This window comes from Mastigoproctus giganteus, chromosome 4 (assembly GCF_048544385.1).
Source record: "Mastigoproctus giganteus isolate SK-2022 chromosome 4, ASM4854438v1, whole genome shotgun sequence".
Lineage (NCBI taxonomy): Eukaryota > Metazoa > Arthropoda > Arachnida > Uropygi > Thelyphonidae > Mastigoproctus > Mastigoproctus giganteus.
In genome coordinates, this window is record NC_143578.1 from 210,894,683 (window position 1) to 210,910,461 (window position 15,779).

The window sequence follows — 15,779 nt, forward strand, 5'->3', positions numbered from 1 at the left end:
ATCGGTAAGATACCCGAAACGTCACCCTAATGTATAGTAATGTAGGCGAACAGCCTAATAAACCATACTATTAGTGTTCACGTGGCATAAGAGTGGTTTTAATATAATAATAACCTTAATGGAAAACAACCACCTAGCGTCCTTCCCAACTATATGACAATTTACAAACCCCACAAATTGCAAAAATTTATTTTCTTGTTATTTTAAATGAAATATTTCGATATTTATTAATAAATATACGTATTTTAACAGATACCTTCTTCTGGGCTGGCAGTTCTGTACGCCCTGATCCGTCTGGTTTCATAATCCCCAACGAAAAAGGATCGTAAGTAATAATTTTGTATATGATCTATAAAAATACAGTACTGGTCATAATAAAGATGTGTGCAAGTCTCCACTTTCATATTATTACTAAAAAAAATAACTGAGTCATTATACAAACTGTTTTAAAAATTATGTATATTAAAAGTAATTCATCATGAGAAATAAAATGACGTTTTCAATTTTTAAAAAAATTAATTAAATTGAAGCTTTTAAGTTCATTACTTAAACAATAAAATGATAACATTAAATTAAGTGTAAAAATTGCATATTTATAAATTAAATAATATATAATAATACGGTGTAACTAATTAATAAAATATTATATGCCCTCAGCACAGAACCCCTGCCTGCATATCACAACCAAGATGTTTTACTCAGATTACCAGAGGGGAAGAGAATTCCAGATCTTAAATGGCTTGCAGTATGGTGCCGAAGATTCACAGTAAGTATTTACTAATAAGTCATACGCATACATATATAGAGTGGACTCCCGATTATCCGAGGGTAGTTTAACCGGATAATCGGGGTCCATGTCTAAAATCAATTACAATATCTACTTACAATAATTTATTTTTAAATTAAATTTAAATGCATAAAAAAATACCGCTTAGGACCCCATAAACCCTTAATCCAACACTGTAAGTTGTCTAGTATATAATCCTGTTTCTTAGAGATTCCTTCAATCTTTAGGGTGCGTATATAAACAGGTACGTATTTATTATTCATCAGTTAGTGCGTGTTAATACCTCCCCATTTTCCCACAGAGCCTCACTCAAGATCCTCAGGGTCCTCCTGTGTTCAAAATTTTTTTTAAATTTAAATTTTAATTTTTTTAAATATTAGATATTTTTAAATATTTTCGATTATTATTTTAAACGCATAAATTTGCTTAATTTAATTACTTTTTATAGTAAGTGCTCACTGTTTGCTAATTTCTGTTTGCCTTTGTTATTTAGGCTAACTTTGGAAGTCTGGTATTCCCCCGAAATTTAACGGTACCAGAAACTGTGGAGATTGGTCCATTATCCAGTACCAGTCATGGAGTGTCTTCTAGTTCGATTATCGTATTAGACTCTCAAACATTCCTCATACCGGACTTCAGTTACGATGGCAAAGAAAAAGGTACTTTATGATCTTTAAAATAAAATAATATATTAATTGCTACTTAATATTAAATTCTTTAACACAAGTTAATTATTAAAATTAATGATTTCATTCTACACCATTATTGGTATTAATGGTTTATAAATGAAATAAATTTCAGCAAATTTGATCGAAAAGAGTTCAAAGAAAGAAATGGATAAATTTTATACTTTTGTATTCGTTACCTGCCCTTTGCAGTACTGCAACTACACAGTAGTAACATATTTGACAATGCTGTAGTTAGCCAATCGGAACTGGTCGGAGTAGGATTTTTTCCCATTGAGTTATTCCGGGTTTTTAAACCCGCACAATATGCAAATCAGTCCGAACACTCTTATACGGACATAATACACGACAAACTGAAGTATGATAAATCGAAGACTGGAATTTCTCCAGTCTGCAACGTGATTTGAACCTAGAAATTTCCGATTGGGTGATGAAACCACCATACTGTTATTCAGTAAGCTATATTTTGTGATTGGTTTATTTAATAATAATAATAATAATATTGAACAACAAAAGAAGAAGGCGATTAAGAAGTGCAGGATTACTTCCAGAAAAACACAGCGCCAATGTACCAAGTCATAAGAAAGATAGACAAATGGCACACACCACTCAACCTAAATACGGAGACCCCAAGGAGGCACTTTTTTTCAGAAGAAACAAAGACAGACGTGTGGGTGAAGAAAAAGCACTCCATGGGAGACACTACAATGACCTCCATCAAGACTACATAGATAAGATGGCTTCCACGTATGGCTGACGAGCGGGAGGCTCTTCCCCGAGACCGAAGGATTCATGATCGTCATCCAAGATATGGTAATCAACACCAGGAACTACAGGGGATATTCATGTGTTGTTGTGGCAGACCCCAAGGTTCCCTCCCATTAGCCGCTGCTGTACATCTTGAGTAGAAGCTTATACCAAAACTAGCCATTTGTATGTTGGATGTGTAAGTGTAGTGATATGGTGTGTCGTTACGTTGTCGGCCAGTACCTGGCTCTTAGCAGATGGGAAGTAGCAACATCTGGTCACCACGTCCCCCCCCCCAAATCCCCGCCACGAGGAGGCGGCCAGGAGCTACTATCGCCTGCTGAACTCAACCCAGGGCAAAAGACCCGGTAGAGCCCAAATAAAGATGAAATGAAAAGGCTACAGAAGGAGAAGTTTGGGAACTACAGGAAATATATCACCAAGGGCCCCGAAGTGACAGATGACACATTTCGACGATGCCCCTAGAAACAATCCAGCACATCACCGTGGGATGCGCTGGATTGTTTCTAGGGACATCGTCCATGGGAGACACTACAATGACCTCCATCAAGACTAAGATGGCTTCCACGTACTAGAGACACCTACTCACAAACTCTATTGGGGCAATGCCATAATAACGGACAAGAAAATCCTGCACAACGAACCAGACATAACCCACATTGACAAGAAGGAAATGGCTATCTGATCGGCAGAGCGGTGCCCAACACCTCCAGAAAACATACGAGGAAAAGATCAGGAAGTACTCAGCCCTAAGACAGGAAGTCAAAGTTATGTGGCATAAAGAACAACTAATGGCCATCCCGATCACCGTGTAACTCCCGGCATGGTGCCAAAGAGCCTCCGTAAGAATCTAGCAGCAATAGGCCTCCTAGAGAACACTTACATGGAACTACAGAAAGCGGTGATCCTGAACTTCATTTTTTGAACTAGACAGATAATTTTCTAATTTAATAAAACTTGACTTCTCTTATCAAAGTTATTCCAGATATTATTTACCATTATAAGTTTAAAAATTCTACGAATAACCTTGTTTGTCACCCAAACTTCAGATAAACTGGATCTTGCCCATACACTAATTACATAATTAATTCGGGAATTAACCAATGCATGATGTATGGAAAATTTTTTTCTCAAATTCAACTTATTCTTTAAATAACATAAAACGTAGACAACTGAATCCATAAACCGAATGATTAGAAATTACTTTTACTGTCTGCCAGCTACTGCCCTCACGGATAGCGCAGTGGTTTTATAACCACTGTGGAAAAGGCTTGAGTTTGAATCCCCTCCATGACGCGAGGAATTTTTATGGACATTTTTCTTTCAAAACGTGTAAAAACGAGACTGGATAAAATAAGGAACTCATAAATCAGAAAATAATGTAATTTGTAGGATGGACAGCGACACAAAGACTGAAGTTGCTGGAAACAGTCAAATAGAAGACAGGCTGGGAACATGGATCGAATATGGGTCTCCATATTCGAAAGTAACCCCAATAAAATATAAAAATTGAGGCTTGTTTAGCTAGGTTATCCAGGACCACTTATATTTGCCAGTTCGCCACTAGAATGAAAAAAAGTAACGTTGTTGCTGATTGCTTTTAGATTTCGTGCCAAGGCAAAGGAGGCCATGACGTGCCAGTATATTAGTGCTGTAAATTTTCTGTATTCTACTGAAGATGAAGCCTTTTCCACGCGATGTGGAAGGAAAACGAGCATAATCGCTTGTACCTAATTGTGGTTTGAGGTTATATGTGATACTAAAATTCCATATGATGCCATCGTGGATATAAAAGAAATTCAATTTAACAAACTGAGGAAATAGATATTTTCAGATCTAGTAATATACTCGTATTTACTCACCTTTGATCGTTTTGTAAGATTCTATTTCTTACATACAAGTTGATTAAATTTCTCTTTGTGCTCAATAATTTTTGACGGAGAAAAAATGTTAACAGTCAACTATGATCATTCAACCTTGACCAGATTTTGTATAGCTTTTATTTTTAACTGGCAAAAAGGAAAAAAAAAAACAGAAGCTTGGTAATCAGTGGTTCCCTAAGAATTAATCACTGAAATAGCCCTTGAAGGCAAATGACGTTACAACCAGACAGAGAGCAACGATATGGAGAGGTCAATTGGACAGGAAGTAAATCTCATGAACATAACTTATGAAAAGTTGACGCTTTCGCGTATCAAGGAAGTTGGCAGGAAAAAGTATTTTTTATCAAGTGGACTTATCTCTGGCAAATTGAAGGAGAGTCAGGATTTTAGGCGGGAGCCGTAGGTAAACTTGTTAAGCCTTGAGTACAAAATCATACCCATATCATTTAATTTTAAGAATTAGCAAGCCTTTTAGGAAATTGATTTTATGGTTGTAAACTTATGGAAAATGAAAATAATGTTTAGTAATTTAAAAAAAATAAAAACAGTTAATTGGAAAAATGCATTTTCTGAATATATATATATATATATATATATTATTATTATTTTTTTATTTTTTATTTTTTTCCAATGACAGCATTTTGGTGGGTTTCGAGAGGAGCTCGTTCTAATAGTGGAGGTGTACGCCTTTTGGATGAAAATGGAAGGTAAGGGTTTTAAGTTTATTGTCAAGTTTCCTGTGAAATATCCACAAAATTGAGTCCATTCTGAACTTGTTTTAAAAATTAGTTCCTAAGTTCATTTTATCATTTTATTTTTAGTGATGTCCCCATGCGGAGATACACCAAACAGACTATTGTCATCTCCTTACCACGAGACGAGTCGATATACGATTACGATTGGCTCAGCGTCTGGAGTGAGGAAAGAAACGACGACTTTGGACACGTTAGAATCCCCACCGAAGTCCAAGTGCCCCCATCACCCCGTACTCTTGGTGTGAGTCAAGAGGTAAGGGCTTTTATTAAACCCTCTAACATAAAATAGATACGCAATGGATACAAATATTGGTTTAATCGTGCCTTAATACTTCCTTTCAGAATAAGCTGAACTGCGAAGTTTTGGACGATGATCTAGGATTTGAAGTGAGATGGGTCATGGACAAAGAAAACGTTGTAATGCAACTGGTTGGAAAGATTGGTGAGTCTCGGAATTTACAGTCATTTGATTATCAATCATAATTCTTGTGTTGCTAAAGTGGTGCCTCCTTACGGAGTTTAAAATAAAATAAAAAAATTGTGGGTTGGTAGGCTTTTTGATTTTTGCCACACAGGGTCATTTTGTTATTATTGCAGGCAACAAAGAGTACATGGCGTTCGGTTTAAGCAAAGATGACACAGAAACGAAGATGATAAATGCAGATAGCGTGGTTGTCTGGATGGACGAAAATGGAGAGGGGCATGCTGAGGATTACTATTTAGCTGCCAAGAAAGAAGTAAGTCATTCCAAATACAAAAAATCATAACATTATGGGTCATTATGAAGTAATATAAAAGTATAGCAGAAGTTCCTGTCAGTAACAACCAATTATGATACAAATGGAGTTAGCGATAAAATTAAATACAGCGTAGATCAAAAGTAGCTTCACACATCTGATGTGCCTTATAACTTTTTATGTTTACGTAGAATAAATATTATATTAGGAGAAAATTAATATAAATTCAAAGCTGGTGGAAGTAACAATTCCATTTCGATGTAACGTCCAGCAGTAATGCGGCATCCATCCCACAAAAATCTCTTGGCAAATGTGTTTGTAACATGACTGGTCCAACGGTGTCGATGGCTGCAGTGATCTTTCTTTTCAAGTCGTTCACATTTTCCAAGGTGAGGCGCGAGAAAGCTTGCACGTTTGGTTATTAACGTAATCCCGCAAAAAAAGAATACCAATGGTGTGATCCAGTGAGCGAGTTGGCTACATTGCACATGCCTGTAAAGCGAGAACAATAAGTGTGTGTTATTCGGCTGGTTTACTGTTTGCTGGACGACAAACACGAGTTTCCAGGAGCAAAAAAGCGACCCCGCAACGCTGAGACCGATTAACTCAGCCACGTTGTGAAAAAAAGCCCATAAAAATTCTTCGCATCTTTCATCTGGGGATCCAAACAGCCTCGAACATCTTTTTAGAGCGGATGCGCCGTCTTTGAAGAGCATATTTTGACAGGGATCATCCTGAGCAATTTGTGGCATCAGATAATTCTCCATAAAATCTCGATACATGACACCGGTGTGCATCTCTTTCTGCAGCAATGTATGCCGCCATTTCTGTTTACCCTACAGCAGCGCTACAGTGTCTACTTCAACAATAAATAACAAATGTGCAGGAACTCCAACTTTATCTATTTTTACCACTGTCAGCCCATGCTATTATAGTGAATTTTGGCATCCTGTATATTGTAGATATAAGATTCAACCGTACAGAAAAGTTAGGTACAATTTGGAGATTTAATTAGCCTAATTTTACTGCTCCAAGATATGCACCATTAACCATGGGCACTGTGGCAATTATTGTTTTTTTGTTATCTACATTGATTTCTTTCTTTCATCTCTTCCGAATTGTTTTATGTTCTTTTGTATACAAGACCTTTGCAACGGATCACAAAAGAAATTTGTTGCAACCATTCAGATGAATGGAAAGAAAGAGAAATTGGGCTTATCGAAATTAGCCTTTCGAATCCTGATTGTCTTTAAAGATGCTTGACATGGTATATTCAAAAACTGGGCCCACTCTATGGTACAATTTTCTCTTCTGAATTCGTGTTGACTGGATATAATCGAACTAGTTCTTTCTGACAGATTGCTGGCAGCTATGCTAATTTAAGTTTCAAAACATTACAAAAAAAAATATCTGATAAACGCATGTAGGACGCAGTATACAAAGAAGAGGAGGTGTTTTTAAAGATTGTTTATGGAGTTAATTTACGCTTCAAATTCTGGCATGATTTGTGGTCTATGATGTATTAATATTTAACGCGTTATTATCATTATAACCATTAACTTTATTATTAACGCTTTTCCCAATCAGCAATTTTTATGTACTTCTTAAGAATCAAACAAAGAACATCGAAGAAGCCTGCAGGCTGTGTATGGGTGCATTCAGTAGCGTGCTACCTGTGCTCGGTATTTGCGATGGTTCGTGACAGGAAGCAGTCATTTCCATGAGGATGTTACTTCGATATTACTGTTTTGATGAATACCTGCAGGTTAGTGCTATCTGTCATCATTTACTTGAGCGCTCATCCAAATTATTCTCTGTTCCCGGAACTTAAGTGTGTGAATCTTTCTCCCATGTTACCAGACTGACTTTCAGGTCAAAAGAAGTCAATGATTAATAAGCTGTCACTTGGTCAGGAATGCCAAAAAAATAATAAAATAAAAATAAAATCCGATAATCTCACATAGGACGAAGTCCACGAAGAACAGGAGGCGTATTTTCAAGGCCATTTTCGATAGGTAATTGCACATTTAGGAGTATAGCAGAGCTATAAAAATTTAACTCTTTTCAGGTTTTTTGTTAAATAATGAGTTTAGTCTTCAGAAAAACGTAATAGTAAGTTTTCTAGAGAGAAACTCCGCTTTTCAACTCTCAAAGACTGAAAAATCCACATTTTAGAAGGAAAAAAAATAAATAAATAAAAAATACAGATGCATTCCTGTTCAAAGCAATAAATTGGACTAACAGCAGGTCAGCTTTCTAAGTAAAAAGCTCTGCTGAACCCAGGACAGTACTAATAGGCTTTTTTGGTTATACACAGAGATGATGGAAATGCATCTTAAAGGGAATGGGATTATTAATTTATGCATTTTATTTATTTATTTTATTATTATTTTTTAATGTTTGTAGTAGCATTGGACAGCTCTTAGCCAATCACGTGCGTCTGATGCTCCACACAGATACTCCGCACAGAAAGATGGACCCATACGTCTTACAGAGTTAAAAAAAAAATAAAAAAACTTCTGTTTTGTTGAGAATAAGTACGTTAAATAAATAAATACATATATATTTAGACCCAATTTCCAACATCAGTAGAAGAACTTCAAAACCAGATTTTAAATATTTTTATTTTACCTCTACGTTGATTCAAACCAACAAAATTTACAGCTTAAAATAACCGATTTCCAATGCTGGATTAAAATTATTTTTTTAGACCATAAAATTGAATTTTACAAGAAATACATCTAACGATCAAGAATCTGTATAGCGGTATATGTAAAGCAGAATAATTTTTTGTACTCATTTTGACTTATTGATCATGTAACCCTTTACATCAGATGCAGTACGTTGCAATAACTCTTTATGGTCATAATGATAAAGACATTATTCTATAAATGAAATTTCTCAAAGGAAGAACAATATCAGCAGTGTCAGGATGATTTCAGTACAAACTACATTACGAGAACTGTTTGAAAAGTAAGGTAACCAGGATTCAACGTTGTTTAACTTCATTGTCATCACCGAAATGGTTCCCCACCAGATATCAGAAGGGTTGAGGTCTGCGGTATGTATTACTATCCAAGAAAATCAAACTGGTTTATTGGATAGACACATCTCTGACACAGCTCGCAGTTGTTGAAGAAGTTCTGTGATTTTAGTTCCTTTGGAATGCAGAAATCGGACATGTTGTAGTTGTTGTGGGGTTTTATGAGCATCAGCGACTAAGGCCATATTTCTCCGTGTATACTATCTGTAAATTTCGCGTGTTCTGTGGTCGATTTTCTATTTGCTGGGCGAAAAACTTGAGTTTCCGAGAGAAAAAACCATGCTATCCTCGTCTGAGACCAACTAACTCAGCCACTTTGTGAAAAGGGCCCATAGAAACTGTTCAGGTCATCGACGAGACTCAAACTCGAATCTTTTCCATTGGGTGTGGGGAGGACGGCGATCATACCAACTGCGCTACCCACGAGGGCAGAAATCACACAATTGTGCACTTCTTTATTTGTCCACGTTACAAATTGGGCAGCCATTTTGGTTTAATCACTCAACGTTAACAAAACTGTAGCTTCATATAACAAGATGAAAATAAACGTCTGGTTTGAAGTTGTCACGTGTCTTGGCAAATCACAATTACCTCATATATCTAAGCATAAATTTGGTCCAAAATCCTCCATATAGTGCAATGTCACCGAAACTTAAAATTTTTGGTTATAGTTTTTTTTTTTTTTTCTTAAGGAAATGATTTTCGATCAAAATGAACAATAAATAAAAACTCAAATTTCTTAAATAAACGACTGAATTAATTTTTTTTTTTTTTCACTCCACTGTTCGTATACTGGATTGAACTTTGAAATAATTATTCTAAAATTATTTTTTAACTTTATCCGGTTTACAGATTATTTGTGTATACAACTCAGATTTGTATTAATCGTTTTCTAATCGATACATGGTAATACAATATACAGTAGTATTTACATTACTACTACGAAGTACAGTATCTACCTTATTAGGTTAAGTACGTGGCGCCATCTATTGTCCAAATTGTAAAGTAATGGATGATTTGTACATTCATTGGGAATGTTAACTAGTACAATGTCGGATTACCGAACGAATATGTAGTGTTTACATTTGTGTCTATTAACGTATCAGGGTCCATCTGAAAGGGATGGAAGGGGAACTACGGACCCCAAATACTTAAAGTACTTATACTTAATTTAAAAAATAAAGCAGTATACAATAAACAACAGTGCTTTTATGCTATATAAAACTGCTTCCCTTGTTAGGAAATGTTCCAAGAATTTCTCAAAGTGGACTTCAAAAATTCCTCTTAGGAATGCCTCATGTATTATCTTGTAATTATTCTTGAAGTTTTATATAATTATTATAACTTAGTAATCATAGTTAGTGCTTGTAAAATCAATCTGCAGTTGCTTGTTAAAAAGAAGAATGGCACACGACACGAGGTTGCCACTACTTTTAACATTAAAATAAAAGTAATGAATAAATATTAAATTATGTTTTATTGACACGCAATTAAAATAAAATTGATGCGAAAATAAATACAGTTATATTGTAATTACGAATCGAGTATGTGTAATTTCTGCTAAGACGAAACTTATTGCAAACCAGAAACAGTTTTACCATTCTTATCACTATCGTTAAATAATCGTCATTATCAAATAAATACTGATTTTTGTTTTAAATAAAACGAAAAAATAGCCCCTACTTACCTTCTTTGTATCATCTCATGAACATTTTAGGCCTTTTTGTTAAGTGTGTAGAGCGCCACTAAGCGACAAGATAAAAGGTTTAAATTTAATTTAATTATTAAATTATTATTTAAAATATTGGACAATTAGTATTAGATAATTTATAAAATATGGCGATGCTAAATTAAAAAGAAATCTCCATTTTAAAAAAAATTTATATAATTGTGTATCCGCAGCGATACATGAGGCAAGAATTTTTAGGAGAGGGAAAAGATTTTTTTTTATCTTCTTCTGCATACCTAAAAATTACTTTTGCTGTTCTGACATGTTTCTTCTTTTTTTTTTTTTAACTAAAAATACTAAGAAATTTTTAGGAGCTTAAAGAATATATAGCAGTCATATATATTGTAATTTTGACTCATATTTGAAAGGACTGGAGCCTTGCCTTTAATGAATACAAACCAAAACGCAACACAAATGTGCTGTAGCTGACTTGTTTTAAATAGTGGGAGGGAGGACTCATGACTGAGTTCCCCTCTCGCACTATTTTCAGGCTTCTAACACACTTATATTTTAGGTAATGTTCACTTTCATCGAATACTTTGAGAAATATTATTAAAAACGTTTGAGATCCTTGATAGAAGTCAGATTCAAAGGGCTCCTCAAAATGACTCAGAAAAAAGTTTTTCCGAATCATTTTAAGGTTTAAAAACCTCAGTAGGGTGACCACAAAGACGACTGATTTCTTGAACTGGAATCGCTCCCTATAACAATATGCCTTTGTACAGGGAATTTGGGTCCTAGGCAAAATATTTTCCAAGGACATCTACACATTACTTTTATTAATAAAAAAAAAAATTAACACTATAATCCAAAATTAGAATTACAGTCAATATAAAAATGTGAAGTAAATAAATTTACATATATTTCTAAGGAAATATATGCAAAATTGAACATATCGGCGACACGCGCCTTTTGACCAGAAGCTACAACATTGCAACAGTTTGAAAGTATATTTTATTTGCAAATTTTATAAGGAACAAGAGCGCACATGGTCGCCGTTACTCTACTGGATATCACTGATTTTGGCTGTGTCTATTACCATTTACGGAATCTAGATGCATGCCGTGTTTGACTAGGCCTAGACCCCTGCCTTTGCAATCATGAACAGGGTTGCCTCCTCATGAGTTATTCCAGGTTTTTCAGACAAACAACATGCAGATCCGTGAACACACTGGAGCAGATATTAGTTTTGACACACAGATTAAAAATCCAATTAAGATGTGCAAAAAATTAAAATTAAATCATTATAAAAAAATTCAATTACATAGAAACAAATGACAAATACATAAAGAATTCTACATTGATGACAATATACAGCAGAACAGGAAATCAATTGCTATACACTAATGTTTTAAACTCCTTAATAAATTCCATATAAAGTACAAAAGGATACAAACCATTAAAATCCGACTATAGTCCTGGGTTAAGTAAACACAAAAACTTCTAAATTATAACTGTATAAATACATTTCAAACCTTTAATGAAAGTTCTAAACAGAGTCTGAGATTAATTCATCGACAATCAGCAATCCCTTTTGGTTGCAAAAGTTATTGAATTATTTTGGATTGTATATATTCAATTTTATGTATATACTATTGTAAAAGCTCCAAAAATAAATTTTGATAAAATTACACTAGGGAAAAAGACGTTTGACATAGCATGATTTTTAAATCATCAGCAGTAATTCAGTCTTGTGACTGATCAGTTCCTCTGATGAGCTGTCTCCAACTTTGCCTCTCCTGTGCCGTTTGTTTTAGTTTCTCAAAACTTCGAAGTCCTGCTTCATCTAGCAATGTCCCGAAGAACGTCCCGTCTTCCCCTAGGGCATCCTTCCAAAACTGGGGATCGTAGACCAGTTCCAGGGGGGTTCCGCGAAACCAACCCTCTGGAACTGGTCTATTCGTTCTATGTATAGCAAATTGATCATAAATAAAGTTATTATTATATTTTTATGTAAAAATAAATAAAACTTTGAATTTTCTTTTCAGAAAACCCAGTGTTCACACACACACAGAAACATATATTAGAATACTATTACAGATTTCATTGTAATAGTATTCGCACTATATGGCGAATACTATTACAATGAAATTTGACTGGAAATTACCTGGTTCGATGTTAGTGAAAGGGATTATTAGGATAATTATAATTGTGATGTTAGGGATAATCGATTTTGGAGAGGGAAATTGGTTCACGAGAAGAAAGAGATATGCTGAGTGGAAAAATTTATAATTGATCTAACGAAATTTCTGTGGCACAAAGCTTTATTTCATAAAGAGAGAATAAAAACCATTAACGCCCCCATGTGGGCTTGAACCACCAACTTTTCGGGTAACAGCCGAACACGCCACGGAGGCAGCTATTTGCGTTTTTCGAAGTTTGTGTTTCCACACATATTTCATGCTTCAGCAGAGCATTTCCTAATGTAAGGTAGCCATTCTAATATAAAATGGTGTACAATGGTGCAACCAGAAATTTTGTTTCGTGAGGGAGTGGGTTCTTATGTTCCACACTGGTGGCTTTTACAAGCATCAGTACGTGACAGTAAAGTAAAAAAAAATATAACATAAAATGCCCTTGAGGAGGTTTTGTCCCACTAACTCCTCCGCGAGTGCGCCTATGATGGTATTATTGTATTTGCGGGCATACCGTTGCAGAGTGGTATTCAGAAAGGGAAGAAATAGCCCTTTTTCCTATTAGGGTAAAAGAAGCAGCGTTTACCCTATTAGCGGAAAAAGAAAAGTATTTTCAAGATTCTGAAAAAGTCTAGAAAAGAATCGACCAGAAAGAAAGACGCAACTTTATGAAGAAAAACCATTAACCAGGACAGAACAGTTCGAGGAATTACAATGCTGTTCCAGACTCACCTAAGAGTTTAAAAATTAATACGTTTGGAGACAATTTCGAATTTGTATTACTGCATACGAGTCTAGCAAGTCTCTCATCCTCTCACAGTAATAGCCTTTGCTGTTCATCTCATACCTCCATTTACTCGTATTACTGGTGACAATTGGTGCAACTGGCTTCCACTGAAAAAGTTTCAAAATGTCTTCTCGATCATTACAATATATAAATTTTCTGTTTACACGCTGGGTCAGAGGAATTCACAATATAGAAGAACTATTTATTAGAGTCACCTGGAAAGTTATTTCATCTACCCATGTGTATTGTGTCTGTAAACTGCGTGTGTTCTCTGGTCGATTTGCCTGCTTTGCTGGATGAAAAACTCGGGATAAACTGCTCGTTCGAATTTATAAAAGAAAATTTGAAATGGTGAAAGGTAGGTAGGCCATAATAGCCACTGGTGAAGCGCGAAGGGTATGTAATGTACGTGCACAGCTGTAAAGGTGACTGAGTAACTCACGTAACTGCTAAATAAGACAATGTTCTTGTGTTCTCTCTAAGTTGCAAACTCCTTTAATCTTATATGGGTGCCAAGAGTATAAACAGTACAATTTATATATTTTATTAAAAGATAAAACGTAAATTGCAAATATTAAACAGTAAATTGTAAAAGAAACTGGTGTTCCAGCTGAAAGTACAACTTACTGGTGCATGCGTAAAAAGATATTTTTGAAAAAAATAAAATAAAACAGCAGTAACAAAATCAATAATAAACAAATGATTTTAGATTTGAAGGAGAAACTGTTCTTGATAAATGTGGCTCTCATGAAAGTAATTTGATTTGAATAGTTTTGTAGTAATACATAGGTTTTCATTCCTTCTGTTCTTTTTCCTTTTCAGTGTACCAATAATGGAGGTGTTTGTCCGGACACAAAATTTCCTGGGGGTGTAAACAGTGCAACAATGCTTAATGCTGCAACTGTAAATGGCTATACAATGATCACATTTAAGAGACCTGTAAAGGCAGGTAAGTTCGATACACGCATTCTTTTAAGAATATGCTTAAATTATTAAACCTATTAATAAACCTCATGAACTGACCTTTTCAAGTTTTATGAGCAACCAAACCAAATATTATATAGTGAATCCTTTAAGAGTATCATGTTAAGATCCTCCCCTTCTCTGTGAAGTTTTTAGATTCTCCGATCCCGGTAAATGTCCAACAAATTTAATGTATTTTTCACCAACTGAAAATACTCTTTTAAGAAGTTAAAAATCTTGATATTCTCAAAAGCATCTTTGTAGATTCCACTATACTGATCCACATAAAAAGTAAGATGAGACTCTGTCTCTATGTCAATCTTCATTGTAGTGATATTAAACCAGTGATGTTTGATGTTTCTTCTGATGTTAATTTCAATAACTTTGAATGGAAATTATTAAATTGGAAATTAAGTTCTGGGACTGTGCCAATTTAAAGGAAGCTAGACGTTAGAATGGAAAATCGTGCTTTTAATATTTTTCATAGTAATCGCCCTGACCAGCCACAAAACTGAAATCGTTCGTAGAGCCTTTGAAACAATTTTTGAGCTCATTTGAACTGACTGCCAATAATTTTTTGGTCGCGTTTCTTTCAATATCCTTTTCACCGTCAAGTTGTCGTCCTTTCAGCGGATTTGATTTTGGAGAGCAAGGATAGACTGAGAGAAGGATAACTGGGTGATTTAACACCACAATCTCACTCTTTTTCAAAAACAGATCCATGATAATCAGAGCAGAATGCGGCCTAGCATTGTGGTGTAGAAAAACCAGTCCCAATTTTTTTGAAACTGATGCCTCGCTCAGTGAATTCTCTTAATCAAACGATACAAAACTTGTGCATAGTACTCCTTAGTCTGGGTGCGAGGTTGGCCTGCGCGGACATTGTACCTTAAAGCTCTTCAAACAGAGAAGTTTTTCGTGATTCCTTTTCTGCTTTATTAGTTTAAATTGTCATATTAACTTATTTTCTAGAGTAGCTTTATATTCCTAGTTACGATACTTAGTTTAAAGTTTAACTTAGACAGAGATATTGTAGATATTACTTAGTATCGGTAACGGTATCAAATCCACGTGTCACAAACCAATTTTTTTTTAACCAAATTTAGTCGATTTATTAACCAACTGTTATATCAAATTATCTTCTATAAGTAGATTATAGACCTAGTCAGGATCCTTAGTTTATTCTAAATTGAGATAGCGAGATTTGGAAGCTAATCAATACTTACGAGTCCGTAGAAGTACCGTTCGTGAATTCCCGCCATTTTACACGATAGCATAAGCTTAGTGTCGTATAGTGCATAATATAATATTGTCAATTAATCAGTAAATCTATTAATCTTGATAAACTTTATTGTCAATTAAATTGTACTTTTAACTCTATATATATATAACGACTTAATCGTAACAAATAATTAATACATAACTATAGTGGTGCACGTGATACGGAAGTTGTATAAAGGGAACTCGTAGAAAACACTAGATACCGAAAAAAAAATATATATAACA

At 34.8% G+C, this 15,779-nt stretch overlaps 1 protein-coding gene across 1 annotated transcript in view; it reads left to right on the plus strand.

Moving 5' to 3' along the window:
* LOC150087372 (uncharacterized) overlaps positions 1 to 15,779 on the plus strand; it is a 58,857-nt gene that overhangs the window by 31,945 nt on the left and 11,133 nt on the right. Inside the window, exons 3-10 of the mRNA XM_090371157.1 lie at positions 253 to 325; positions 658 to 766; positions 1,281 to 1,446; positions 4,762 to 4,831; positions 4,946 to 5,132; positions 5,222 to 5,321; positions 5,477 to 5,616; positions 14,133 to 14,259. Of these exons, the coding sequence (XP_090227283.1) occupies positions 253 to 325; positions 658 to 766; positions 1,281 to 1,446; positions 4,762 to 4,831; positions 4,946 to 5,132; positions 5,222 to 5,321; positions 5,477 to 5,616; positions 14,133 to 14,259 (972 nt within the window). The remainder of the gene's footprint in view (positions 1 to 252; positions 326 to 657; positions 767 to 1,280; positions 1,447 to 4,761; positions 4,832 to 4,945; positions 5,133 to 5,221; positions 5,322 to 5,476; positions 5,617 to 14,132; positions 14,260 to 15,779) is intronic.